This window comes from Cervus canadensis, chromosome 3 (assembly GCF_019320065.1).
Source record: "Cervus canadensis isolate Bull #8, Minnesota chromosome 3, ASM1932006v1, whole genome shotgun sequence".
Taxonomy (NCBI): Eukaryota; Metazoa; Chordata; class Mammalia; order Artiodactyla; family Cervidae; genus Cervus; species Cervus canadensis.
In genome coordinates, this window is record NC_057388.1 from 30745424 (window position 1) to 30772121 (window position 26698).

A 26698-nucleotide genomic window follows, 5' to 3' on the forward strand; every position below is an offset into this window, starting at 1 on the left:
TGGGAAGTTACTGTGTGACGCATGGAGCTCAAACCCGGTGCTCTGACAGCCTAGGGGGTGGGATAGGAGAGGGGGTCAGAGGAGGGAGGCTCAGGAGGGAGGGGACGTATGTATACTTACGGCTGATTCGCGTTATTGATTGGCAGAAACCAATACAACAATGTAAAGCAATTATCCTCTAGTGAAAAATAAATTAAAAAAAAACAGGTAAACAACAAGGTTCTACTGCATAGTATAGGGAACTATATTCAATATCCTTTAATAAAGCATAATGGAAGTGGAAAAAAATCAAGGAACACATGGAGTCATACAATCCAGACACGTAAACTCGGCTTCCTGCTATCACTCCCAAGCTCATATCAGTTACGAATACTAAAAAATTCTTTTCACACACATTCCACCCATTGAGCCCATGACAACACCTTTCTGGATTTAATTACCAATCTTTCCATGTCTCAAGGCTATGCAGAGAGCTATTTCATTCAGAAACTAGCTCTGAAAACTACCTATTAAATCGTTCAAACATACTCCAGTAGTTTTAACAGGCCTGAATTTACTTATAAGAAACTGTTGAAAATATATAACAATTGTTGACGCAGGTTGGTTTTACATTTTCATGAATTTGAATTGCTTTCCTTGGCACACAGATGGAGACTATTTTAAGTACCCTTTCAACAACAAAACATACACCTCAAATATTCATCCTCTCTAATACAGCTCTCTAATAATAGCATTAATCTATGTGATTTTTTGGGTGGAAAAGGTCAAATGTGGATATATAAGCTCTCAAAAATAAAAAAAGGGTGTCTTTAAGGAGCACAACAGATGCCTGAGAAAAGATCTCAGTTCTGCTTTTTAAACACTCTGTCATTTTGAACCTGGGGAAACACAGAGAAGTGGTTAAAGATGTGGGTTCCGAAGTTCAAATTGCTGTATGGGATCCTGAATGCAAATTTCTGTCCTATTGGTCACTGACTGGGTGTTCTTTTATAGCTTTTTTAAACATCACTGAGTCTTAGTTTTCTTTAAAAATAAATATAATGATAGCCCTAATTGTGTCAGCATTGTGTAAAAACATCTGATTTACAGCTTAATAAATATTAGTTATTATTTTTACCTTCTTTCCTCTGATACATTAGGAGCTCTTTTGAGGGCAAAGGTTAACTCATTTCTCTTTACACCTAGAGGTTCAGTACAATCTCTCAATAAATATTTGTTAAGTTTTGTTGTTATGGGATTCTTAGGTCTGAGAGATCCATCTGGAGCACTGCTATAAAAAATCTTGTAAATAATGTATTTCTTGTGGCACCAGATTACCAGGGTAAAGCAGGTAGTGGCAAAGAGCAGAAAATCCTTTCCAGTACTAGTCACAAATCTTGAACATTTAACAGTCTCCAGAAATTTCCCAGTCTTTTTATTCAGTAAAGGTGATTTCCTCTATGTGTAACTAGACATTTTTTTTTTCTGGCCACACCACATGGCTTGTGGGATCTTAATTCCCCGACCAAGGACTGAACTCAGGCCACAGCAGTGAAAGTGCTGAGTCATAAGCACTGGACCATCAGGGAATTCCCCTTTTATAACATTTTTATATACAAAAAGGCATAAATCAAAAATTATTCTTTTGTGAATAATTATTTTATGTATAAGTAAATGAATACAATATGCCCTGATTTTTATTTGCAATGTACACAAAACTGAAAATCAAATCTATTGATTTCGATACATAGTTCAAAGAATTTCAGACATGCCCTAAGCATTTAAAAAAATATATTCCTGCCCTATTTTCTTCATAAAGGCATCTCCGATGACTTGGTGGGTAAAATGTCTCTCTGCAATGTAGGGGACACAAGAGACTCGAGTTCGATCCCTGGGTCGGGAAGATCCCTTGGAGGAGGAAATGGCAACCCACTCCAGTATTCTTGCCTGGGAAATCCCATGGACAGGGAAGCCTGGTGGGTTACATTTCATGGGGTCACAAGGAGTCAGACATGACTGGGCACACTAGCACACATGTCTTTTCCTTCATGGTCTCAGAAAGACAGGAATCTTTTAGCTTCACTGAGTCTTAGTCTCCTCATCTTTAAAGGAATCTAAGAATGTTAAATGAATGTAGAGATGTTAATCAGCTAAGATCTTTGAAACTTGTTCTACAAATGTGGAATGATGATGCAAAACGAGGAAGGCCCAGTATAAAGAGAGGAAAAAGCAAGGGGATGAACAACAATATTAATTTAGCCATTCCTTCATTCAGTAGATATTCACCGTGTTCACTATCCTCCCTTTGTTGGGAAACAGAAGAACAAAGCAGAAATGGGCTGCCCTTACAGAGTTTATATCTCAATGGGAAAGACACATTTTGTAATGAGCAAAAATTGCGATTGTGATGCTTAACAGGAAAGAAAAGTGCAATATACTCTGTGAACTACTATCAAGATGACAAAATCTAACTCGGAAGCATAGGGAATATTTCTCTGAGGAACTGATGTTTGAACCAGAAGAAGGAATCAATTAGCCACCTGCTGGTGTGTGTGTGTGTCCATGCAAATGCACGTTGGCCAAGTGTAAGGGGTAGGCGAGGGGCGGGTGGGTAGAGAAAGATCTCTCCAGGAGAGTGGGCAAGAGGACCACCTCGCACAGTAAAGCTCTGAGCAGCTGACAGAGGCCAGCGTGCCTGGATCATGAAGGAGCAAAGAGAGAAGTAGCCTGTAGCTAGAGAGAGGAATTGGGAATTGAACCTGAGAGCAACGGAAAGGCATTGCAAGTCTACTTGGGGGTGTGACGTGGCCATATGTGCATTTTTACAAGATACTTTGCCTGCCTTGGAGAGTGCATTAGAAGCGTTCTAGAATGGATATGGAGAAGCCAGGTAGGCAGCTCTGTCCACGAGATTCTCCAGGCAAGAATACTGGAGTGGGTTGACCTTCCATTCTCCAGGGATTTCAAGGCTATTATCACTGTTGAGGAGAAGATGGATTCAAGTCTGACATAGAAAGTAGGGGAGAAGCAGGTGCCTAGATTGACTCCCTCTTTCCCCAGGTTTCTGACATGAAGTAAATGATGGTGCTGACTCAGATATGCAACTGAAAGAGAAGCCAATCAGGTACAGGATCAGAAGTTCAGGGCTTGGAGACTTCCCTGGTGGTCCAGGGGCTAAGACTCCACACTCCCAATGCAGGGGGCCCAGGTTTGAACCCTGGTCAGGGTACTAGATCCCACATGTTGCAACTAAGAGTTCACATGCCCAGATAAAGATCCCACATGCCATAACAAAGAGCCAGCACAGTCAGATAAATAAATAAGTGATGAAAAAAGCAAAAAAAAAAAAAGTCCAATACTCAATGTGAGATGCTTTGAGCCACCCAGGTGGTAATTTTAAAGCATGATCTTTGGAATTTACTGTATTTAAGAGTAACAAAGATAACAGAGAGTGAGAAAATCTAGACTGTAGAATAGCAAGAAGGTTCATCTTTGTCATGTGATGAAATGGTAATAAGATAATATACTTGGCTTGTGTTCTCAGTCGCTTCAGTTGTGTCTGACTCTTTGTGACCCCATGGACTGTGGCCACCCCCACCCCCCCCGGATCCTCTGTCCATAGCATTCTCCAGGCAAAAATACTGGAGTGGTTTGTCATGCCCTCCTCCAGGGCATCTTCCTGACCTAGGGATCAAATCCACATCTCTTAGCATCTCCTGAACTGACAGGCAGGTTCTTTACCACTAGCAACACCTGGGAAGCCCCAATATACTTGGCTTGAGGGAGCACTATTTGACTGTAATGCATAATAATCAGCAAAATAAAAGGAATAAAATTAGATGTGACAGCAGAATATTAACTGCAAATTAAATTTCCAGTTCCTGGAAAAGAACATGCAATATGACAGTAATTAGAAGCAACACAAGAGCTACAAGGTCATGGCAAGCTATGTCAAGTAACAGAGACAATGCAGTCAAAAATTCGGTCAACTACGGAATTCCTCACTGGGAAGGACTAACACAAGGGAAACGAACTAAAAGAATCGGAAATCATCAGTGTCTCAAGAAAGGGTCATTCGATAAATGACAAATTTCGCAATTTCTTTTACACTACTGTAGTTAGCATTATGTCCTCATTTTCTAATAATATTGGAAATGTTAATGTCATTTAAAGTATTTTAATACATAATTTAATTTTGAGCTACAACAAAAATGCAACTTGTAATGAGCAATATTTCTTTCATGCACAAGTATGCACAACAAAATAAACCCCAGGTCTCAGTTGGCCAGCTTTAGAATTCCAGATAATTGGACTTCAGGCACTACTAAGGTAGAGTGTACCCTCGAGCTATAGCCCTTCTCCTGGGTCCTGAAAAATGGTGATTAAAACAGGCAAGTCTAAATGAGGCAGGCTAGGACCTACGGCCGGGACCATTTGTTGCAGTGCTTGCATCTGGACAAATATCCCCTTGAGTAACAAAATGAAAACAAAGTATAAGAAACTACAAATAATCATGTGCATGTGTGGTTGGGGCAAATTATGGACAACATGATATGAAGAGACCAAAAACCTAACTGCCACTTTTGAAGAGCGGGAGGCAAAAGCAAGGTACTGTGCAAGCCCCCTGCACGCAATATCACCAAAGAAGGGGGCAAACTGCCTAAGCCACCCCTCCAGCCTGAGCCCTGGACCCTCCCCTTGTTGTTGTTTGGTCACAACAAGTCCTTCAAGTCCTGTCTGACTCTCTGCGATCCATTAGATAATAGCCCAGCCCACCAGGCTCCTCTGTCCATGGAGTTTCCCAGGCAACAAATACTGGAGTGGATTGACATTTCCTTCTCCAGGAGATCTTCCTGACACCCCTACTGTCACCCCATATAAGGAACCAACTTGCCCCACCTCGGGGAGCAAGCGAGCAAGCAAGGGAACCTGTTATTTGTTTTCCCTCCTCTTTGCAGTTGCATGAGCCCCGGGAATAACACCTTGTCTAAATTTCTTGACTGGCCTCTCATCAATTTCAACTGATTAAGGAGGCTGAGAACCCTAGTCAGTAATGTAACTGACCAAGGGCAAAAACAAAATCAAGTGCGAGAAACTTGCCACAAAGGTGACATAAAACAGCTAGAGAGTCTGATTGTGCCCCTAACGCACACCCCACAGTAGCAAATCTGAAATCTTCACCATTAGGATCCCTCTCAGTATGATAGAGAGAACAGCAAACTCAGTGTCAGAAAAATCTGTGTTGTTAACTCGACCCTTGCTGATTATATGGCCTTCAGTCAAGTGACTTAGCATTTCAGAGACTTGGTGTAATAAAAGACCTGCATACATTGACCTCTAAATTCTCATACAAGCGTAAACATCAATGAATCTAGAAGGAAACACTGGAGCGTGAGAATTACCCTTTAGCAGAAACCATTTTACAGAAATAATTTTAAAAGTTTTTATATTCAGTTTTGAGTAGGATGACCTCATGTGACCGAGACAGGATCTAGAATTCCCAAGATCTTAACTGCATAACTGATAACCTTCCTCAGCTCCATCCTGTCTCGGTCACATGGGGTCATCCTACTTAAAATTGCAATCTTTCCTGACTGGCACAGTCCTCTTCCTCTGCTGTTTTCCCCAGAGCATGTTCCATTTTTTAACATACTAAATCACTGATTTTCTATGCTTTTGTTGATCTGTCTACCCTACCACCAAATGTAAGTTTCACCTGGGCAGAGATATTGTTGTTGTTCATGGACAAATGCCAATGGACATATAATAACACATGACATAGAGAAGGTGCTCAATTAATATTGTTGACTGGATGCATGAATGAATTCCAATATAAATATAAAGTGAAGCATTTCCTAACTTGAGTTATAATCATAAAATCAGATCTAACGACTACGCATCAGTCTATTAGCACAATGTTTCTTCCACATGGAAGTATACTTTAAGTAGATTTGTCTTTTGAAATAATACAAAACCTTTTTGAAAAAATAAGTGAGCAAACGTCAGCTTGGTGAACTGATTTGACCTTGTTCTGAGGAGAGAGTTCATTTAAGATCAGGCAAGTTCAAAGTCAATGAATCATAAAACAATTAAAAACCAAAAAGGAAGTGTTATTTTTTTTTTATGAACTATGCAAGTTCAAAAACCATTTAAGGTAACACTGTTATTGTGTTAGGAATTCCTCACTGCTGATGTCTGAGGGCAAAAGGTTTGGCTATAAAGTAAAAAAATGATTAAATGGATATATACTAGGAGTGATTCAAGTAAATAAACATTGAATATTGAAGGGATTTCCCTCTAGGAATAATCTTCAGAACAAATTTGCTAAGCCCACAAGAAAATTGGGCTCATTACGTTCTAGCCATATTTCATTTTTAGCTGAAAGTTCTCTCAAGGTAGTCAGCCCCTAGCCTACTACTAATAATGAGAAAACAGATGTAAATGTTCAAAACTTAGACATCCAGGTACTAAGCTAACTGCTCTACATTCACTAATTTTAAAAATGAGACATTTCTGTTGCAGTAAGAATAAATACATTGTCTAAAATCAAATGACCTGTTTCTAAAACTTAAATTTATCAACATAAGGCAATACTTGCTAACACTGAGGACGTTCAAAACATATGTCAGTAGAATCTGAAGACAAATCCCCGCCAAAGTTCTAACAACCTTATTTCTTGGCACCATTGAAATTGTTTCATAATTTTCTTGGGTATTTACTTTGAAGAGGATAGTGGTCATTTTAGATGTAAAAGTTCGGTTTTGTTTTTAAAACACACGAACAAAACATCTGTTGTGTCTACTAAAGTTATACTAATAATTTTCACCCCTGGAAACACATGCACACAACTTGAGGGACTTTGTGCTCCTTCCTCTTCCCATTGCCAGCATTTAGCAGGTGCCTGGCCACACAGCGCTCGATACAAAGTTTAAGAAAAGAAGACTCAAGAAAGACCTAGTTGTTCTGGTGAAAATCCATCTGTATTTGTTTGGATATGCTTTAAAATGGAAAATACGGACTTCCCTGGCAGTTCAGTGGTTATGACTCTGCCCTTCCGCTTCAGGGGACACGAGTTTAATCTCTGGTCAGGAAACTAGGATCCCACAGGCCACGCAGTACAGCCAAAAATTAAAAACAACAAAAAACGAAACCAAAAAGTCAAATCATGCTGTTAATGGGTTTTCTCTAAGTCCGTTCAACAGACAGAAATTGAGTACCTACGATCTACACTGTGCTTTGTACTAGGCCCCAGCGGCACAGCGTAAAACAATATTCAATATCCTGTCATAAACCACAATGGAAAAGAATACGTAAAAAGAATGTGTATATGTGTATAACTGAATTACTTTGCTGTACAGTAGACAGTGGCACAACAATGTAAATCAGCTACACTTCAGTTAAAAAAAAAAACACAAGACTTCTACCATCATGGAGCTCTACTCTTCAGGGGAATGACAATGAAGTCCCTAATTGGTCTTTCCTCCTCCTTATTACTTTCCTCAGGGGGAGGTATGGCATAGTTATTCAGGAAAAGTACCTCTAGTCTTTGATCTATTCCATGACACTTTGGCATTGATAGGGAAGCAGCAATGAGGTAAATGTAGCCATGTCACCCAGACAGTGAATTGGCAAAACTAAAAAATCAGTATTTCAGTCTACCATATGTTTTCTTATCACTTAAAAGAGACATCGCTCTATTTTTACCTCTGTCTTTCTTCCTTGCTCCTTTCTCTCTTCTTTGAAAAACCATGCTAAAGGAATTTTCAGAAATACAAATTTTTGAAGAAATGTAGAATATTGGAAGTTCTCCATGTTACCTGCTTTAGCCAGTTAATTTTGCCCCTCACTAAACATGGCCCTTTGTGCCTTAATAAGCAGCAAACCCCACTGAAACTGAAACGTGGATAACAGTAACCAGGGTCCTGAAACCTTTTCCTTATGGCCATCTCCATGCTCTACACAAAACACCACTTTTTCTATTGTAAAAATAATACACTTTATTTTTGGCTGCACCAAGCAGCTTATGGGATCTTGGTTCTCCTCTGGATCAGAGATTGACCCGAACCCCCATGCAGTGGAAGTACAGAGTCCCAGCTATTGGACAACCGGGGAATTCTCTACACTTTTAATATGGGAAATTTGTAAAATACAGAAAAGCTTAAAGAAAAAACTGACATAACTTTCTTCACTGAAAAACAACCATTCTTCACCTCTCGATATATTTCTTTCTAATATTACATCAATTCATTTCTTTTACCCTAGTTAAATCATGCTGTCATAATTTTCCCCTGTCCTTTTCCTTGCATATTAACATAGGTATTTTCCAGTATTATTGCAAATTCTTTGAAGGTACATTTTTCCTTTTTAAAAAAATTACTTTTATTGAAGTATAGTTGCTGTACCATATTATAGGTGTACAATATAGTGATTCACAATTTTAAAGGTTACAGTAATTATAAAATATTGTCTATATTCCATGTGTTGTTCAAATATACCCTTGTCGCTTATTCTACACCTAATAGTTTGTTCTTCTTCATCCCATATATACTCCTCCCCACACTGATAACCACTAGTTTGTTCTCTATATTTGTGAGTTGGCTTCATTTTTGTTATATTCACTGGTTTGTTATACTTTTTAGATTTCACATGTGTTTTTTTTAGAATTACAAGATATATGATTCCATATATCATACAGTATTTGTCTTTCTCTGTCTGAGTGGACATCCTTGTCTTGTTCCTGATCTTAGAGGAAATACTTATAGCTTTTTACTGTTGAATATGAAGTTCACAGTACATTTTATATATTTTCTTTGAATGCATGCATCATAACTTTCTCAGCCATTTATATGTGACTATGTATTTAGGTTACTTCTCATTTTTCACTGTTATCAAATAAAGCAGCAATGAATGTCTTTGTGCCTGACATTTTTCCTGTTCTTTGGATTATATCTTTAGAACAGAATTCCTAATATTGGATTGAGTCCAACATTTAAAGTATATATTGCCAAACATTGTTTCCTTATTCATCTTAATAATTTTCACTTCCCACCTATTTTACTTCACTCTTGTGAACACTTGATAGTCTCATTTTTCAAAATGTCTTTGCTGTTTTAATTTGAATTTCTTTGTACTGTGAGTGTGAACATTTCACTATATCCTACTTTCTTGACCAGAATACTATTGCTTTTTTGTGTGTGAATTATCTATTTGTGTACTTTGCCCAGTTCTATTTGGGCTTTTGAATTTTCTTCTACACTCACATGAACCATTTAAATATTAAGAATATTAATCCATCATGATATTTACAATGAAGAACTATTTGATTAGTTGTTGCCTCTAAATCTAAATTTATTCAAGATAAGTTTTGCCTTCTTTTTAGCTTTATTTCAAATAATTATTTATATTTTCCATATGATTATTTACTTTCAATGACCATCACCAGTCCTTTTCAGACACTTTTATTCTTGTATTTAATTTTTATTCCTGACATTCCATTCATCATCTTTACTAGGCTAACTGGGTAATAATACTACTTACTCAACACCAAACACTTTTCAAGTCTTACCCAATCTACTTCTTACAAAAACCTTAGGTGGATTCTACTATTGTCTCAATTTTAACAGTGGACAAAACAAGGTTGGAGTAACCTGTCCAAAATGATTCAGTCAATAAATGATGCAATTAAAATTCAAAGCCTCCTAAGCTTCACTTTAGGGCTTCCTTTGTGGTTTAGTGGTAAAGAATCCCCTGGAAAAGGAAATGGCAACTGACTCTAGTATTCTTGACTGGAAAATCCCATGGATGGAGGAGCCTGGTGGGCCACAGTCCATGGGGTCACAAGAGTCAGCTACGACTTAGTAACTAGACCACCCACCACCAAGCTTCACTTCATACTCTTCTTTTCCTTGTTCTTACTGCCTTATTCTCTCTCCTATTAATTCTGTGATTTACTTTAAAAATCTTCTTGTGCTACTATGGTAGATTTATTTTAATAGAAGACAGTGATTTACTCAGAGGGATGATTCGCTATTGGAGTATTCAAGATGCTACGAGAGGTGGATAAAGGTTATAGAACTCTCAAAGCACTGACTTGAGCAATTGGTCTACTGGTCTAATTTCTATAAAGCTGTCTCTGACATCAGACTCAGTGCTTAACAGATTCAACAAGTTTGTGTTGAATCTTTATCTAATGTGCTGTGTTATTAAAATATAAATAGAAATTTCTGGGACTTCCTTGGTGGTCCAGGGGAAGCCTCTGTGCTTCCACTGCAGGGGGCACTGGTTCTGTCCCTGTTTGGGAAACTAAGATCCTACATGACTTGTAGTGTGGCAAAAAAAAAAAAAAAAGAAAGAAAAAGAAAGAAATTCCTAATCATATAAAAAGTAATAATAAATACCAAATGAGGGACACAGATAATTAGCAGTGGGGGTGGGGGTGGGTAAGAGTCACTCCTGGCTAGTATAGACAGAGAAGGATACACAGAAGAGTAGAATTCAGACTTCTATTTGTCATTGACTTGGATACATGGCTTGGGCTTCCCTGGTGGCTCAGCTGGTAAAGAATCCGCCTGCAATGCAGGAGACCTGGGTTCAACCCCTGGGTTGGGAAGATTCCCTGGAGAAGGGAATGGCTACCACTCCAGAATTCTGGCCTGGAGAATTCCAGGGACTGTATAGTCCATGGGGTCACAAGGAGTCAGACATGACTGAGCGACTTTCGCTTTGGATACATGGCTTAATCACTTAGTTTTAGAATAAGTCAATTTGTTATCTTCTGATCACCATTTCACCCAAGTCAAGGCTGTTGCATCCACTGGTTAAACAATGTCAAGAGAAATAAACTCTTTGGGGAGCAATGTGCTTACGTGAAGAGTTTTTCTTTTTTAAAGTGCGTGTGTGCATAGAAGCAATCTGATATAATCCAACGTGAATTCAGGTACAGTCATTTAATGTCCCCTGTCATCAAGATAGTCACACATCCTTTGTACATAAAATTAATTACACATAAATGGGTGGAGGGTGTGTGGATCCCTGACTGTTGTTGCCACAGTTGTCATCTGTCTTGCTCTTTGGACTGAAACTTCCGGTGTGTTCTTTCTCTGGCTCAGGTCAGCAGAGTTCATCAGTGTGAATTTGCATTCCTTTTTTAAAATATTGAATCTTCAATTCACACTCAGATTGGCTAAATAGAAGTAGGAGAAATAAGGAAAATGAATTATTGGAGAGACCAGGGAAAGAAATACACAGGATTTACCACAAAAGAGTCATGGGAAGAAGAACCTCCTGAAGAATAAAAAATTCTCTTCTTAGGAGAAGAAGGAAAGTAGGTGAGAGCATAAAAAATAAATTGTACGAGTAGCTTGAAAAGGTAATGAAGGGTTGAGGGAGCTAGGATATAAATAGTCATCTAAATATACAACCAGAGAGCCTGTTCATACTTCTGAATCCATTTTTAGTCAGTGCTTGTTAGTTGATAAAAACACATGTAATGGATTTTCTATTAATGGCAGAATTCAAAACTTCTGAAAATTCTACATTAAAGAAATAAAAACATTTATTAACAACACATTTACAGAAATTAAAATGCAAGGAGTTGGAATTAAGATTCATTTGTGAATAGTTTAATAGGCTGTAAGATAAAGCCAACTAAATAAAAGTAGTTAAAGTGCTGGTGGTTCCACATATAATATCTAATTTTTCAATGCACTGAGTGAAACTCACCACTTATGGGACTTACATGGCAAATACCCCTTACATTTAAGTTTGAGTCATCTGAACATACTGGTGAGGACATGGAGGAAGGGGAACTATTGTGCACTACTTGCTGGAATGCAAATTGGTACTATCATTATGGAAAGCAGTATGCAGGTTTCCTCAAAAAATTAAAAACAGAACCACTATATGGTCCAGCAACTCCATTTCTGGGTATTCACCTGAAGAAAACAAGAACACCAACACTAAAAGATATATGAGTACTCATGTTCATCGAAACATTATTTACAATAGCAAAGATATGGAAAAACCTAAGTGTCCACTGACAGATGAATAAAGAAAATGTGGCATGTATACATAAAATGAATATTGTTTAGCCATAAAAAGAATGAATCTTACTATGTTCAACAACATGGATGGATGTTATGCTAAGGGCATTATTGAGGACGTTATGCTAAGTGAACTAATTCAGACAGAGAAAGATAGATACAATCTGATCTCACTTATATGTGGAATCTTAAAAACAAAAACAAAACAAGCTCATAGATCCAGAGAATAGACTGGTGGTAGCCAGAGGTGGAAAGTGGGAGTGGGACAAATGGCTGAAGAGAGTCAAAGGTACAACATTTCAGTTATAAAATAAATGTCATGAAGATGTAATGTACAGCATGAAGTTAACAATACTGAATAACATATTTGAAAGTTGCTAAGAGAGTGAAATTTAAAGGTGGTTATTACAAGGAAAATAAACTCCATAACTAGACATAGTGACGGATGTTAACTAGACTTATGGTGGTGATTATTTCAGAGTATACACAAATATTGAATCATTATGTTGTACACCTAGAATGAATACTGCTGCTTAGTTGCTCAGTCGTGTCTGACTCTTTGTGACCCCCACAGACTGTAGCCCATCAGGCTGCTCTGTACATGGGATTTTCCAAGCAACAATGCTGGAGTGGGTCGCCATTTCTTCCTCCAGGGGATCTTCCCAACCCAGGGATCGAACCCAGGTCTACTACATTGCTGGCAGATTCTTTATCATTTGAGTCACCAGGGAAGCCCAAAACTAATACAATAATGTATTGCCGGAGCCTGCCAGCAAACGAACTGGTCGAGAACGCAATTACCAGAGTACCTAGGAAAATAAGACTCAGAAAGCTGGGGTTGAGAGGGACGGAGTCCGCTTGCGTCTGACTCCGCCAACTTTATTGGAGAATACCACGCTTATATATACGCTAACAGGAGTTACTAAGAATAGATCGAGGGTTTGCATACGTGCAGAGCTACAGATGTTTTAAATTCCCACACTCAAGATCAGTAAAGCATTAATTACCCTAGCGCCCAACATGATTAAGATCAATAGAACATTAGATAGAAAACAGGCTTCATCAATAGAACATTATCTAGATGGAAAGCAGGTTTTGAGCATGATGAGTTTATCAGCACCAGAAAAACAGGCAAAAGGTCACCGGTGTGTTTTTTCCCTGAAGGAGACAAATGCCAGTCCATACTTTTAACAAGAAGGGGTGGCAGGACAAAGAGCGACCCTTTGTTCTCTCTTAGGGCCGTAACGGGCCTGTACATTCAGGCCGGCTCCCTGCAATGTATATCAATTATATCTCAATAAAAAGAGTTTTTTGGTAGACCATCGCATACTAGTTTTGCTTGACATTGGGTAGAAAGGTGTGTTTCAGAAGAGGTTAATGTTACTTTGAATGGCAAACAGTTTCAAAGAAAATAGGGAAACTATTCTGACAATGGCATTTATGGTATCTCTACCACAGACAGTACAGTACTATAAGAACTGTACTTTTCAGCACTATATGAACTGCAACACATATAATACAAACAAATAATAAAACAAATAATAAAACACGCAATCCCAGTCTATTTGGGCCAGAAGAACTTCTATGAATAAAACAATCTACAATCTTCCTGAAGGCAGAATTTAATGTTTATACTATCTATCACTATAATTTAGCACCTCTATGACTGTTGAAAGTCTTGTTATTGTTTAGTGGCTTGGTCGTGTCCTACTCTTTTGTGACCCCAGGGAATGTAGCCCACTAGGCTCCTCTGTCCATGGGATTTCCCAGGCAGCAATACTGGAGTGGTTTACCATTTCCTTCTCCAGGGGATCTTCCCAACCCAGGGATCAAACCCGTGTCTCCTGCGTTGTCAGGCAGATTTTTACCACTGAGTCACCTGGAAAGCTTGTTCAAAGTAACAGAGAATACATAAATGTAGCTACACACATGAGTGGTGAAGAATAGCAAGGAAGGGCAAAAATAGACTCAGAAGGGGGTTTTATTACTAATATATAACAATTATTGAGTGCTTAATGTGTTTCAGGCACTGTACAAGCCTTTTCAATATACAAATCACTTAATCTTGCAATAACTCTATAAGGTACCATTATTATCTCCTTTTACCAAAGAGACAACTCAAGGACTGAAAAGTTAAGTAAATTATGAATTGTTCAAACTTACACAGTGAAAGGGCTTCCCAGGTGGTGCTAGTGGTAAAGAACCCACCGGCCAATGTAGGAGACCCAAGATATAGGTTCGCTCTTCAGGTTGTGAAGATCTCCTGGAGGAGGGCATGGCAACCGACTCCAGTATTTTGCCTGAGAAATCCCATGGACTGAGGAGCCTGGCAGGCAACAGTCCATACGGTCGCTTAAGAGTCACGCGTGACTGAAGCGACTTAGCATGCATGCAGTAGCTGAATCTAAGTTCGAGCTGTTTGTGGAGTTTGGTACTGAAAAAGAAAATTGCTATAAATTAAAGATTTACACGTGGAATGGTACAGAAGGAAAAAAAGCAAATCATCTGAGAGGTGAGTTGGGCCAAAATGGAGTGAACACTCCTGTATGTGTTGGGGTTGAGGGAGAGAGTGTAAGGAAGCGAGGTGGATGAAGATGATCAGAGAGACATGGTGTGTTACAGCCCTTAAAAGTCAAGTGGAAACTCTCAGATACGATACAGTTGGTGGGAAGGAGCCGTTGCATGATTTCTAAGATAGAGTCATAGATGAAAATGTTTCACGGGGCTTGAAAAGGCAGTGAGGAGAGTGTGCTACAATAGCGCACCATTGCAGGCAAGTGGCCGAGTGCAGTTATGAGGGCTGGGAGCGGGACTGCTCTCAAGTCATGGGTCAGCTGCTCACCAGTTGTGTGACCTTGGGCACGAAATGTCAAACCTCCGTTTCTGTGACTGTAAAATGGGAGTAACAATAAAATTACACATGTCAGAGGATAATTGTGAGGTTTAAAAGATTTAATCTCTTTCAAATACTTGGGATAGTTCCTGGCACACAGCCAGTGCATAGTCAATGCTAGTTACTATTATTCCCGTAGGTATGTGTTATTATTCCCGCAGGTATGTAATAAACTGTGGCAGGGATGCTAATCTTGAATGCTGGGAGAGTACATTAAAGCCTGTGAAAGGACGACAAGCCAGTGGAAGACAGGAAGGTACAGCTTATGGGGAAGCACACTTCAAAAGGAAACACAGCTGCTCGAATGAAGGTGAATGAGTCAAGACTTGCAAAGGGGTTGCTCGCCAAAGGGTTTCACCGGAAGTTAATGAGGTTCATAGCGGAAGTGCCCAGTCCGGCTGTTCAGTATTACCAGGAGTGGCTGCAGCGATGTGAGACAGGAGTCAGCCTTGAACATCAATGGTTACGGCTTGGGAGGAGCTAGGACCGTCCATTGTTTTAGGTCCATTGTATTCTATATCCATATCTTCATGCCAGTGGAGCAAAACAACTAATATATATATATATGTATATATATATATAAGAGCTTTATTGAAAATTCTGTGGGCTATTCTAATCCTTAAACCATGTACTCCTTGATAGAGATTATCAGTTGTAGCGCAAGCCTGTAGAAATAGTGCAATCAACAAAATATATGTTATACTTTGAAAAATATCCTGTTACTCAGCCATAAAAATGAATGAAATAATGCCATTTGCAGCAACATGGATGGACCTAGACAGGATCATACTAAGTAAGTCAGAGGGAGAAAGACAAATATCACATGACATCAATTTTATGTGGAATCTAAAAAACTGATAAAAGTGAACTTATTTACAAAACAGAAATAGAGTTGCAGACATAGAAAACAAACTTTTAGTTAACAAAGGGGAAAGGGAGCAGGAGATAATTCGGAATTTGGGAATCGCATATGTACAGTACTATATATAAAACAAATAACAAGGAATTACTGTATAGCACAGGGAACGATATTCTATATCTTATAATAATCCATAATGAAAAAAAATCTAAAATAGAAAAAAATAATAAAACCGAATCACTTTGCTGCACACCTGAAACTAACACAACATTGACAATCAACTATACTTGAATTTAAAAAAAACTCTGCATTGTTTTAGGGAGCATATAGGGCATTTTTCAAGGATACATAAAATATTGAATATATGACAAGATCACATAAACTAAATGAGGGACAAGGTAAAACAAAATTGGAAAAAAGAACAGAAGCATGGATCAGATTAAGGGAAAAGTGGGAAAGCCTTATACATTTGCCCCAGGTGGAACAAAGGGTTGGTGTTAAGCCTTTAAATGGTTGGGCTGATGCTGTACACACACATTTCCAATTAGAACACAGAGAATATGAATGGTCTGTTAGAAAGGCTAATTAACAGTTTTTAAAGAAAGAAACCTAATTGTATAGCTAAGTAAAAAAAAAAAACATCAAGGCAAAGAAAATCTGGAATAAAAGAAGGAAAGAAAACTATGGTTTTGAAATATGAGTTACTTAAAGTACAGAAAATAACACTATGCAGTAAAAACTAAAAAGATTTTCTTCTTTTAAACTTTTGCAGTGAGCTGAGAGGTAACTCCTCTAAGTCAGAGAACGCAGACAAAAGGTTACAAAAACATCCATTTCCCCTGGGTTGACACGTATGAAAAGCTTTGATGTGAGTTAATGCTGCTTTATGAATTCGAATTGTCCTCACAATTGCACTTACTTTTCATCAATTTGAGGAAAAGAGAGGATCAGAAAAACCTGTAAATGGTAACAGTAGATATGGCATTAAATTACAACTAAAGTAACATGTTAAAATACACAATACTTTTAGAATCCAAATAAAAATATGTTTTAAAATGCCTTGAGAAAAACAGGGCTTTCACCTGATGGCTAAAACACCAAAATATTACACTCTTTTACATACATTTCTACCTTGAAATGTCCATTTCCATTTATACGTTTAAGAAAAAACCTTTCCTATTTATTTCTTGAAGCAGAAAGTGTTAGTCGCTCAGTCATGTCTGACTCTGCAACCCATGGGCTGCAGTCAACCAAGCTCCTCTATCCATAGAATTCTCTAGGCAAGAATACTGGAGTGGGTTGCCATTCTCTTCTCGAGGGGATCTTCCCCACCCAGGGTTCGAACCCCATCTCCTGCATTGCAGGTAGGTTCTTTCCCATCTGAGCCACCAGGGAAGAACATTTATTTGTATGTCTCTTCAAATAAGGATAAACATATACACCTTAGAAACTGTCAAACATACTGAAAAAAACACTTGCAGAAAAATTTCACCTGGCCTTTTTAAAAATGCTGCTTGGAGGGGAATTTTATTTTTTCACCATATCTAATTTGTTGTTATAAAGACAAAAATATATGACTTAAAAAAAAAACAAGTAACAAACGATGTGGAATGAAAAACAAAATATGAGAGCGGAAGGCAATTTTAACTACAGAATGGGCAAGGCCGGAGATTGTTTTATTAGAATACATTGGATGCGATATCAAAAAAAATTTCCCTTATCTACTCGAGTCACAAGAAGCGAATTGTATAGTGACATTTATATCTCTCTATATATTCATAATTTCGTGGACTTGTACAAGGGCTCTATAAATAAAAGTCCTCGGTGATTCAGCTGATAAGCGTTCCCCTGCTCGCCCTTTTACTGAGGGGCAGCAGAAGCGAGGACATTCCTCCCACAATTCCAACCTGTTCGGTAACTTGGCGCAATCAGGATTCACTAGGACCGGCCGGCAGCTGTCCCGAGCCTGCGGCTGATTGGCCGAGCGCAGAGCACGGGCGTGGGCTTTGCGCAAGTTCCCCGCTCCCCGCTCCCAGGGCCACGGGAAGCCGGGGCGCCTTTGAGCGGCGGTTCTTCGAAACTCAGAGGAACGGAGACCGCTGTTCGCATCCGGCGCGTCTTTCCGCTGGAGTGTGAATCTCTGCTTCCAAGATTCACACCTTAGTGAACATTCCGAGAGAAAGCCCGAGGTAGGGCGCGGGGAGCTGGGGACCAGACGGAGAAGGTTCGGGGGGAGGATGGGTGGGCTCTCTAATTTCCTGAGCTGGGTCCCCTGGGGCGGAGGGCTTAGGAGGAGAGGGAAGGGGAGACTCCAATTGGCAAGTCCAAGGGGACTAAAAGGGGTGAGACTTATTCTCAGTCGGGGAGCCCTTGAGGCACTCCAGTCTCTAGGTTTTGTTTGTTTGTTTGTTTGTTTTTTTGCGCTAGTTATCCGTCCTGGAGTCTGCTGCCCCGAGCCTGCAGAGCCAGCGCTGCGCGGGCAGCCGGGCGCTGAGCCCGCGGGCAGATGGATGGCGTGGGGAACCGGGAGGCAGAAGCCGCGGTGGAGGCGGGCAAAGTTCGGGCCGGGCCGCCGCCCTGCCCCTCGGCTCGCGTGCGGAGGTTGGATGCCTGGCGCTGAGGCATGTCCCTGCGGCGACCCTCGCGGCCACGAGCCGCTGGTGCATCAGGGCGAGCGCTCCGCCCTTCTGCCCGGAGCGCTGTACCGAAGTTCAGTTTCACGTTAGCCATCTGGGGATCTTAGGTTTGACTGACTGGCTGGGATTGCTCCTCAGGTCGCGATGGATCTTGAAGACGGCCGCAATGGAAGAGCAGGGGGGAAGAACTTGAAAAGGGACAAAAAAAGGTAGTTTGTTTCACTTTCATACTTTACATGGCTTGAGAAACTTGGGAGATTTGTTTCTGGCCTCCAACTCTGAAATAAATGAGCTGATGATGGTGGTGGTGATGGTTTTTTTTTTTTTTTATCTTAAATGCAGGCAGTTGCGGAGGTTCGCTGGCTTGAGTTGAGCCCAGCATTTGCACAGTGAGCTTCTTCCTCAGGTTTCTGGTCCCACACAGACCAAGGCTCATTTCCTTTCGTGTGTTTTATAACCTTCTGCTTCACGTGTGATGTTGATCTTGCATGAGCCAGAACCGTGCGCTGCTTCTGTTCTGCCTTGTGGTCCAGTCTGTTCCTTTTGGTAAAACAGTCACACGAACATTGCATGCTTGTGGCACGCAGTAGATGGGACAGAAGGCCACAACTACTTCTAAGTATTCTTTTTTCTTTTTAAGGCAGTGAGTGTCTGACTCTGTTAGAAGTAATTGTGAGGCGAGTGTACTACCGAAGAATTATTAGAATGCTGTAAAATTATCCTGACTGTATATAGAATTGGTTCTGTAATCACATAGGAAAAATAATTATCTTAAGTAAATTTTGATCACAGTGCACTATCTGTACAGGAAATTTTTAATTTCACTCAGTAAGCTCTTTGTTAGTAATAAATGGTAAAATTAAATTAGTAAAGATATTAATATTATCAGAAACCAAGCTTTTCAGTGTAAGAGAAAAGACATACAAGTGTGGACATTAAGTAGACATTTTAAAAACAATGTTGAATCTGAATGTGATTTCATGATTTTTTTTAGTAGGTCAGGTTCTGTCCATTGAAATGGATAGTGAGTGGCAAAGAGCACACTCACTGTCAATCTTGGTTTCTCAGTATCCTTCCTTACGAAAAAGGAATCTGCACCCCATAGAGAAAGGGTTAATGCCAATTGAGCCTGAGCTTGGAGTATCTTGTGGTACCGGAAAACAAGAGGCGAAGGACGATTATCAAAAGGACACAGGGGCTGGCTTGAAGGGGCTTTCACTGGCCCAAATCTGGAACAGTTTGAGCATCAACAAGAGTAATGACTATACTTGATTGTGAGATACTGAGTAAATTAATTTTTAATAAAATTCTGAGAGGAGGAGGGAGATGGAGAGAGAGGGAGAACCTTCACAGAAAAACGTTGAAACCTGCATTATTATAATTGGTTCAGGCAAGGGTTGTTAATGGATCCTAAACCACTCAGAGAAAGGATGAATCTATGAATTAGCCACAATTCTTTATTGGAAAAAGGAAAATGTGATTTTTCCAGTGGAAAGATACTGCAGTTCGCCACCTTAACCAAGTGATCATACCTGGCCTGGCTCCTGGTGGAATAGACTGCGTTAGTGACATGACACCACCTAGGAAGTATGTTTGCAAAATCATTTAGTGAATCTAACTTATCAAGCTTTCAGACTAATGCTGTCCAATAGAAATATAATGTGAACCACACTTGTAAGTATTAATTTCCTAATAGCAACTTTTAAAAAGTAAAAAGAAACAGGTGTAATTAATGTTGGAAATACATTTTAAGGATCCAAGTATATTTAAGCTATTATCATTTCTACATGTAATAAGGATTATTAATGAGATAGTTTGCATTCTCTTTTATACTGCATCCTCAAATCTGTATTTCACACCTAACTGCACAGTTTGGACAAAGTGTGAAACAGACATATCCAAGATGTGGGACATTCTTTAAGACACCTGTTTTTGTTTCTCTAAAAAGTCAATGTTTGGCGGGAGGTAGGTGGGGAGAAGAATTTCTAGATTTAAAAGAGACTAAAGAGACAACTGGAGAAGGAAATGGCAGCCTGCCCACTCCAGTATTTTTGCTTAGGAAATCCCATGGACCGAGGAGCCTGGCGGGCTACGGTCCGTGGGGTGGCGAAAGAGTCAGACAGGAGTTAGTGACTAAACAACAAGAAACAAAACCATCACATGTAATACATGAGCCTTAGTTACATCAGAGTTCTAAAAAGGAAAAACCTGTAGAAAACATTCTTGGAAATTTTGAATGTGGATTGATATTAAAATTGCTATTAATTTTATTGTATGTGATAATGGTAGGAAAACTGTGAAGCGCCATGATCTTTGCAGCTTATTTTCAAATAGTTTGGCGATTAACAGTCATAAAGTTCCTTATGCATTAAAGAAAATATGGTCAAAATGTTCACAGTTGCTGAATCTAGGTGAATTTTTAATGGGTAGTCAGTATTCTTTTTGTTTGAAGGTTTTCATAATAAATTCTCATAAAATAGATTATATAGAGTGGAAGGTAGATACATCCGTTTTTGTTTTTAAGTTTTTAAACTTGGTACCTTAAACAAATACGTGTTTTTTGATGCAAACACTTAGGGTCATTGAAATAAGAAGTATTAAGGCTATGTGGAAGGAAAGAAATTTGATAGATTGGTGGTTTCCAGAGGTGGAGGAAAGGGGACAAAACGAGTGAAGGGAGTCAAAAGGTCCAAAGTGCCAGTTATAGAATAAGTCATGGAGGTGTAATGTACAGCAGTGTGACTCCAGTTAATAACACTGCATTGCATATTTGAAAGTTGCTAAGAGTAAATCTTCATCATCATAAAAGTTCTCATCACAAGGAAGAAAATTCTGTGACTTTGTATGATGACAGATGTTAACTAGACTCGTGGTGATGGTTTCCCAATATATACAAATATCAAATCATTCTCCTGTACACCTGAAACTAATAGAGTGTATGTCAGTTACACCTTAGTTTTTACAAATATATTTATTTTTAATTGAAGGACAATTGCTTTACAATATTGTGTTGGTTTCTGCCAAACATCAACATGAATTACCCATAGGTATACATATGTCCCCTCCCTTTTGAACCTTTTTGGAAAAGGTGTTCAATAAATATTTGTGGGACATTTACTTATTTATTCTTCTGTAAGAGCCCATATTTTGAAAACAATGTTTCTTTTGAGGTTTAATAAGATTGTTTATTAAAATGCGATTTGAGAAGCAACTTCCTATTTGTCCGCACTGTGTTGGAGCAAATGGGGACAGATGAGTCTTCTAAGAGGGGTGACAATCAGTGTTCCCCGCAGGGCAGTGTTTCAGAAGTCTGACACTGCACCAGGTAGCCTGGTGTCTGGGAGTTAGACTTCTCCATGGAAAGCTTGGCTTCTTTCTAACTGTGTGACCTTGGACAAGTGAGTTAACTCTTCTCACCTGCAGTTCTCTTCTCTGTAAGGGAAGGGTAAGAATGTGCCTGCCTCACAGAGATTAAGATGAAATGAGGTCTTGTATGGGAAGTGTTTACTTAGCCGGTGTCTGGAACATTATAAATTCTTCAGAGTAGCCGCAGTTTTGGAGAATGAAAAAATAAATAAAAAGCTTAGAGCTAAAACTCAATTCTGGATGGCTATTTTTCTCCTCTCATCCTGCTTCCAGGGATACTGAAACCATGCCTGGGTGGAACCGAATCTGAAGAGTTATGTTTGTGTATTTTGTCTGTTTTTCAGTCATGGAACGTTGCTCCAAAGCCAAATATGGAGTAGACTCTGGATTTTTTTTTTCTTTAGAAGTTTCTTCAACTCTTTGACCTTGCTTAGCATAAAGAACAAAGACACAGATGAATTTACTTTTTGAACTTGAAAAGCTGTGTAAAAAGAATGTACTTCTTCCCTCAGATAGTCTCTGTTTTATAAATACGAAAATACAGATGCGGAGGTTGCTCTTGTATGCTGGATGGCAGTTAGACTAGAACACTAGTTAGAGAGTTTTGAATCTGCGCTTGAAATAATTGACCTTTCTCTGCATGAGGACACCTTTTTTTTTGCAGTTTACAAACCATCTTTTCTGATGGTGCTTTTTCTAGGTTGTGTGTATTGCCACAATGGCCCATTTAGGGCTCCAGACATCTTTTCAGAATTAGATTTGCTCATGGAGAGTGATAGAATTATGTTTCTTTCTTAGGATAATTTATGCCCTGCATCTGTTTGCCACTACTCTCCCTGAGGTAAAGGAATAATATCTAGGTAGATAGAAGGATAGTCTATCTGTTGCTAAAATCACCGAGATGATAATTAAGGGGATTAACTCTGGGGAGCATGAGTGAGTTCTAAGTACAAGAAAGACAGAAAGCTCTCTTTTTTTCAGTGTCAGTTTTTGTAATTCCAAATTTGTGTGTCTCTGTGTGTTCATCATAGAAAATTAGGAAATACCAGAGGTACAAGGAAGAAAATAATTTGAAATCGTGACAGAAATCTCAACACTCAGTGATAACCCCATGCACAGATTTCTAGGTATATATAAACATACTTAAACTTGATAAATGGGATCATATTATAACCTGTTTTCTTTTTTACTGACATTGTAGACATGTTTCTTTGTCCTGTTTGTTGCTAAATATAAGTTCTACGTTGATTGATATAGATTTACATAGTTTTTAAAGTTTTATGTAATTCTGTTGCTAGGTTTTTCAGTAAAAAAGATGAGAAGAAAGAAAAGAGACCAACTGTCAGTACTTTTGCAATGGTGAGTTTGAATGTATTCACTATTCTATACACACACACACACACACACACACACAGAGCTGATTCACTTTGTACACCAGAAACTAACACAAGGTTATAAACCAATCTTACTCCAATGAAAACAAAGCAAAACAGAAGAAAAAGTGCTGTGACTTCTCTTGATCTAAAAAAGAGGTATTTCATCTAGTATAATATTTTCCTGGAGAGATGTTAATGAAGAGGTGAAATGAACTCACTTAACTTAGCTCGTTTTCGGGGAGTGATGAGCATTGTACACAGACTGTGTGCGGTGAGCCTCCAGAGTTCCCTGTCCTGGCCTGGGTTTCAGTATTCTCCTAGCCAGTTACGTCACCAGTGATACGTCAGCTGCACAAGCTCTTCTCCCATTGGTGGCCTCAGTCCTAGACACAGGAAACCAGCCACATGGAGTGTGGTTCAAACAAAACCTGGGGTACGCTGTCGCCAAGGGCTCTAATCCTGGCAGGTTTGAGGTCAAGGTCCCAGGCACTCAGAAGTTAGCAATGGGTTATTAATTACTATGACTTAGTACCTGTCACTATGCTTCTGTGCTGAATAACTGAAAATCTGGAATTTGAAAACCTTAATATACTTCTTTGTCTTATTTTCTGGTTTCATGGTGGCCACTTAGAAGCTTTTCTTTAATCAGATTTGGAATAAGACAGGCTGGTTGATGAACCCTCTTTACCTGTATCCGTTTTTGTTTTTTCTCCTGAGAATGCAGTTAGAACCTGGAAGACTTACTGAACCAATTAAGTCTTATAGTATACACTTTGTAATTCAGGCATAATGCACCAGACACTTATAAAATTTGTGTATGTGTGTAGGATAGGCTAATTATAAAATGAATGTTAGTAAAATTGAATATTAAGTATGGTTACAAGCATAAAAAAGAGCTTTCTTTTACACTCCAGTGATCTTATATGAACTTCATCTTCTCACCCTCCACTTGCTCTTGATAAAATTCCACCTTTGAGTCCATCTCTACTCTGTTTGGAATTTTGGGGAAATGAGACTGTTTACTCGGGTTATTCTCAGAAATAACCAAGAGACAGTTTTTGTTTTACATTTCATTTTATATTCTTATCTTAAAAGGAGCTTGGGTGTTAAAATAGGGTTTATTCCCCAGATTTAATTTCCAATTCTGTCATTTTGAGACTAGAATATTTCTGTCTTTTGTAATTTCATTTTTTTATAAGTAAGTTAAATTGAAAAAATTAGTCTTACGTTTTAGAAAATTTAACAGACCTAATATATAGAGGTAAGACTATTAAACCAATTCAGGCCACCAAAGAATAAAAATCTGAAGTGTGAAGGCCAGGTAGTAATTACAACACAAATATAGCTTTTTATGCCATGGGTTGCAATAAATACTTTCTATGTGAATGCATTAATCTTTACAACTCTCTTGGAGCTAGATACTATTATTGTTCTAATTTTGTAGGTGAAGAAAGGGAGGTGAGACTTACTAACTTGCCCAGGAATACTCGTCAGGGCCAAGGTTCAGACCTGAGAAATTCACACTGTAAATCATAGTGCTCAGGTTGGCATAGGAAGGAAGGAATATATTCTTAGCTTTTTGATGGAAAGCTATACTAAATGTTTATGTGGAAGATGGCAGAGGAATAGGATGGGGAGACCACTTTCTCCCCTACAAATTCATTGAAAGAACATTTGAACGCTGAGCAAACTGCACAAAACAACTTCTGACCGCTAGCAGAGGACATCAGGCGCCCAGAAAAGCAGCCCATCGTCTTCGAAAGGAGCATTTGATATCAATTTTGGACATTTAAGAATCCAATATTCAGTACCCATTTTTACTCAGGAGTGTGATGATTACTCTCTCCCCCTCTTGACTCGCCTTTTTCTGCCCCAGATCACCTCTGTTTCCTCCCTCCCCCTTCTCTTCTCAATCTAATTCTGTGACTCTCTGTGGGTGTCTGGGCTATGGAGAACCCTTAGGGAACAGAGTACTGCGTAGATCTGTCTCTGTCCTCTTGAGTCCCCCTTTTTCTTCTGCTCATCTCTATCTCCTTCCTCCCTCTCCTCTTCTTCATGTAACTCTGTGAACCTCTCTGGGTGTCCCTCACTGGAGAATCTTTTCACCATTAACCTAGAAGTTTTATTATCAATGCTGTATAGTTGGAGAAGCCTTGAGGCTACTGGAAGAATAAGACTGAAGTCCAGAGGCAGGAGACTTAAGTCCAAAACCTGAGAACATCAGAGAACTCCTGACTGCAGGGAGCATTAAGTAATAAGAGATCATCCAAAAGCCTCCATACCTACACTGAAACCAACCACCACCCAAGAGCCAATAAGTTCCAGAGCAAGACATACCACGCAAATTCTTCAGCTATGCAGGAACATAGCCCTGAGCGTCAACATACGGGCTGCTCAAAGTCACACCAAACACATAAGACCCATCTCAAAACTCACTACTGGACACTCCATTGCACTCCAGAGAGAAGAAATCCAGTTCCACGAACCAGAACACTGGCGCAAGTTTCCCTGACCAAGAAACCTTGACAAGCCAGTCGTCCAACCCCACCCACTGGGAGAAACCTCCACAATAAAAAGGAGCCACAGACCACCAGAATACAGAAAGGCCACTCCAAACACAGCAACCTAAACAAGATGAAAAGGCAGAGAAATAAATGTTTATGTGGCTTTTTCTCATGCCTTTGTCTTAAAGGGGTTGACACAGAAAACTGAACTTATGCGTAAAATCTGTATAGACAGGGACATACTAAGAATGTTTGACAGTAAAATGCTGATGCTGTTAGTGACACAGTCAATTCCTAGGCAGGTTGGTAAGAAATCCGGGGGTCCCCATGAAGAGAGGGGTCTGGAATTCTCAAGGAGGAGGAAAGGACAAACTTTTTTTGTCTACATTCCTTAGTCTTAGTCAGTTACACAATTCAGTTTAAACTCTGCACTAGGGATTATACAACAACAATGTATCCTGCTTGAGGACAGTTTCTCCTTCCTGAAAACCTTCTGGCTAATCGTGTTATCTTAAAATGTGAACTATGGGAGTGGGTCCAGTAAGATCTTTACAACCTCCAGACATTTCTTTTGATTCATTGTAATAACTAATTAAAAGGTATATAACTCCATTGCTAACACTAGTGAGGGGGCAGTCTCCATCCCCCTTCTGATGCCTGTGTCAGAAACTTTCTCTGTCTCTCTTATACTTTAATATAACTCTTATTACACAAAAGCTCTGAGCGATCAAGCCTCGTCTCTGGCCCCGGATTGAATTCTTCTCCTCTGGAGGCCAAGAATCCTGGCGTCTTTCGTGGTTCAGCAACAACCTTTCATTAGCATTGTTGATTAATTAAAAATTTCCAGCTAAGATAAAAACTCATGTGTGTTGGGAGTTTCCAAGAACCCCGGGTTCGATGATTCACTTGGGGGACTCACAGGACACAGCTTATTGCCATGCTCATGGCTAAGATTTATTACAGCAAGAGGACAGAAAGCGAAATCAACAGTGGGCAAAGGAAGGAGGGAAAGGTACAAGAGAAGCGCCCAGTGTCCTGTGTAGT

At 39.3% G+C, this 26698-nt stretch overlaps 1 protein-coding gene across 2 annotated transcripts in view; it reads left to right on the forward strand.

Annotated features, from left to right (window-relative positions):
* The first annotated feature begins 17760 nt into the window (after positions 1 to 17760).
* The window catches only part of ABCB1 (ATP binding cassette subfamily B member 1), a 102353-nt gene continuing 93415 nt past the window's right edge, over positions 17761 to 26698 (forward strand). The window contains exons 1-3 of one of the 2 annotated variants that reach the window (XM_043462853.1): positions 17761 to 17961; positions 18547 to 18617; positions 23073 to 23133. In XM_043462853.1, the coding sequence (XP_043318788.1) occupies positions 18553 to 18617; positions 23073 to 23133 (126 nt within the window). In that variant the 5' untranslated portion in view covers positions 17761 to 17961; positions 18547 to 18552. Of the gene's footprint in view, positions 17962 to 18546; positions 18618 to 23070; positions 23134 to 26698 lie in introns of those variants that run through there. The other variant, XM_043462854.1, reaches the window with a different exon arrangement.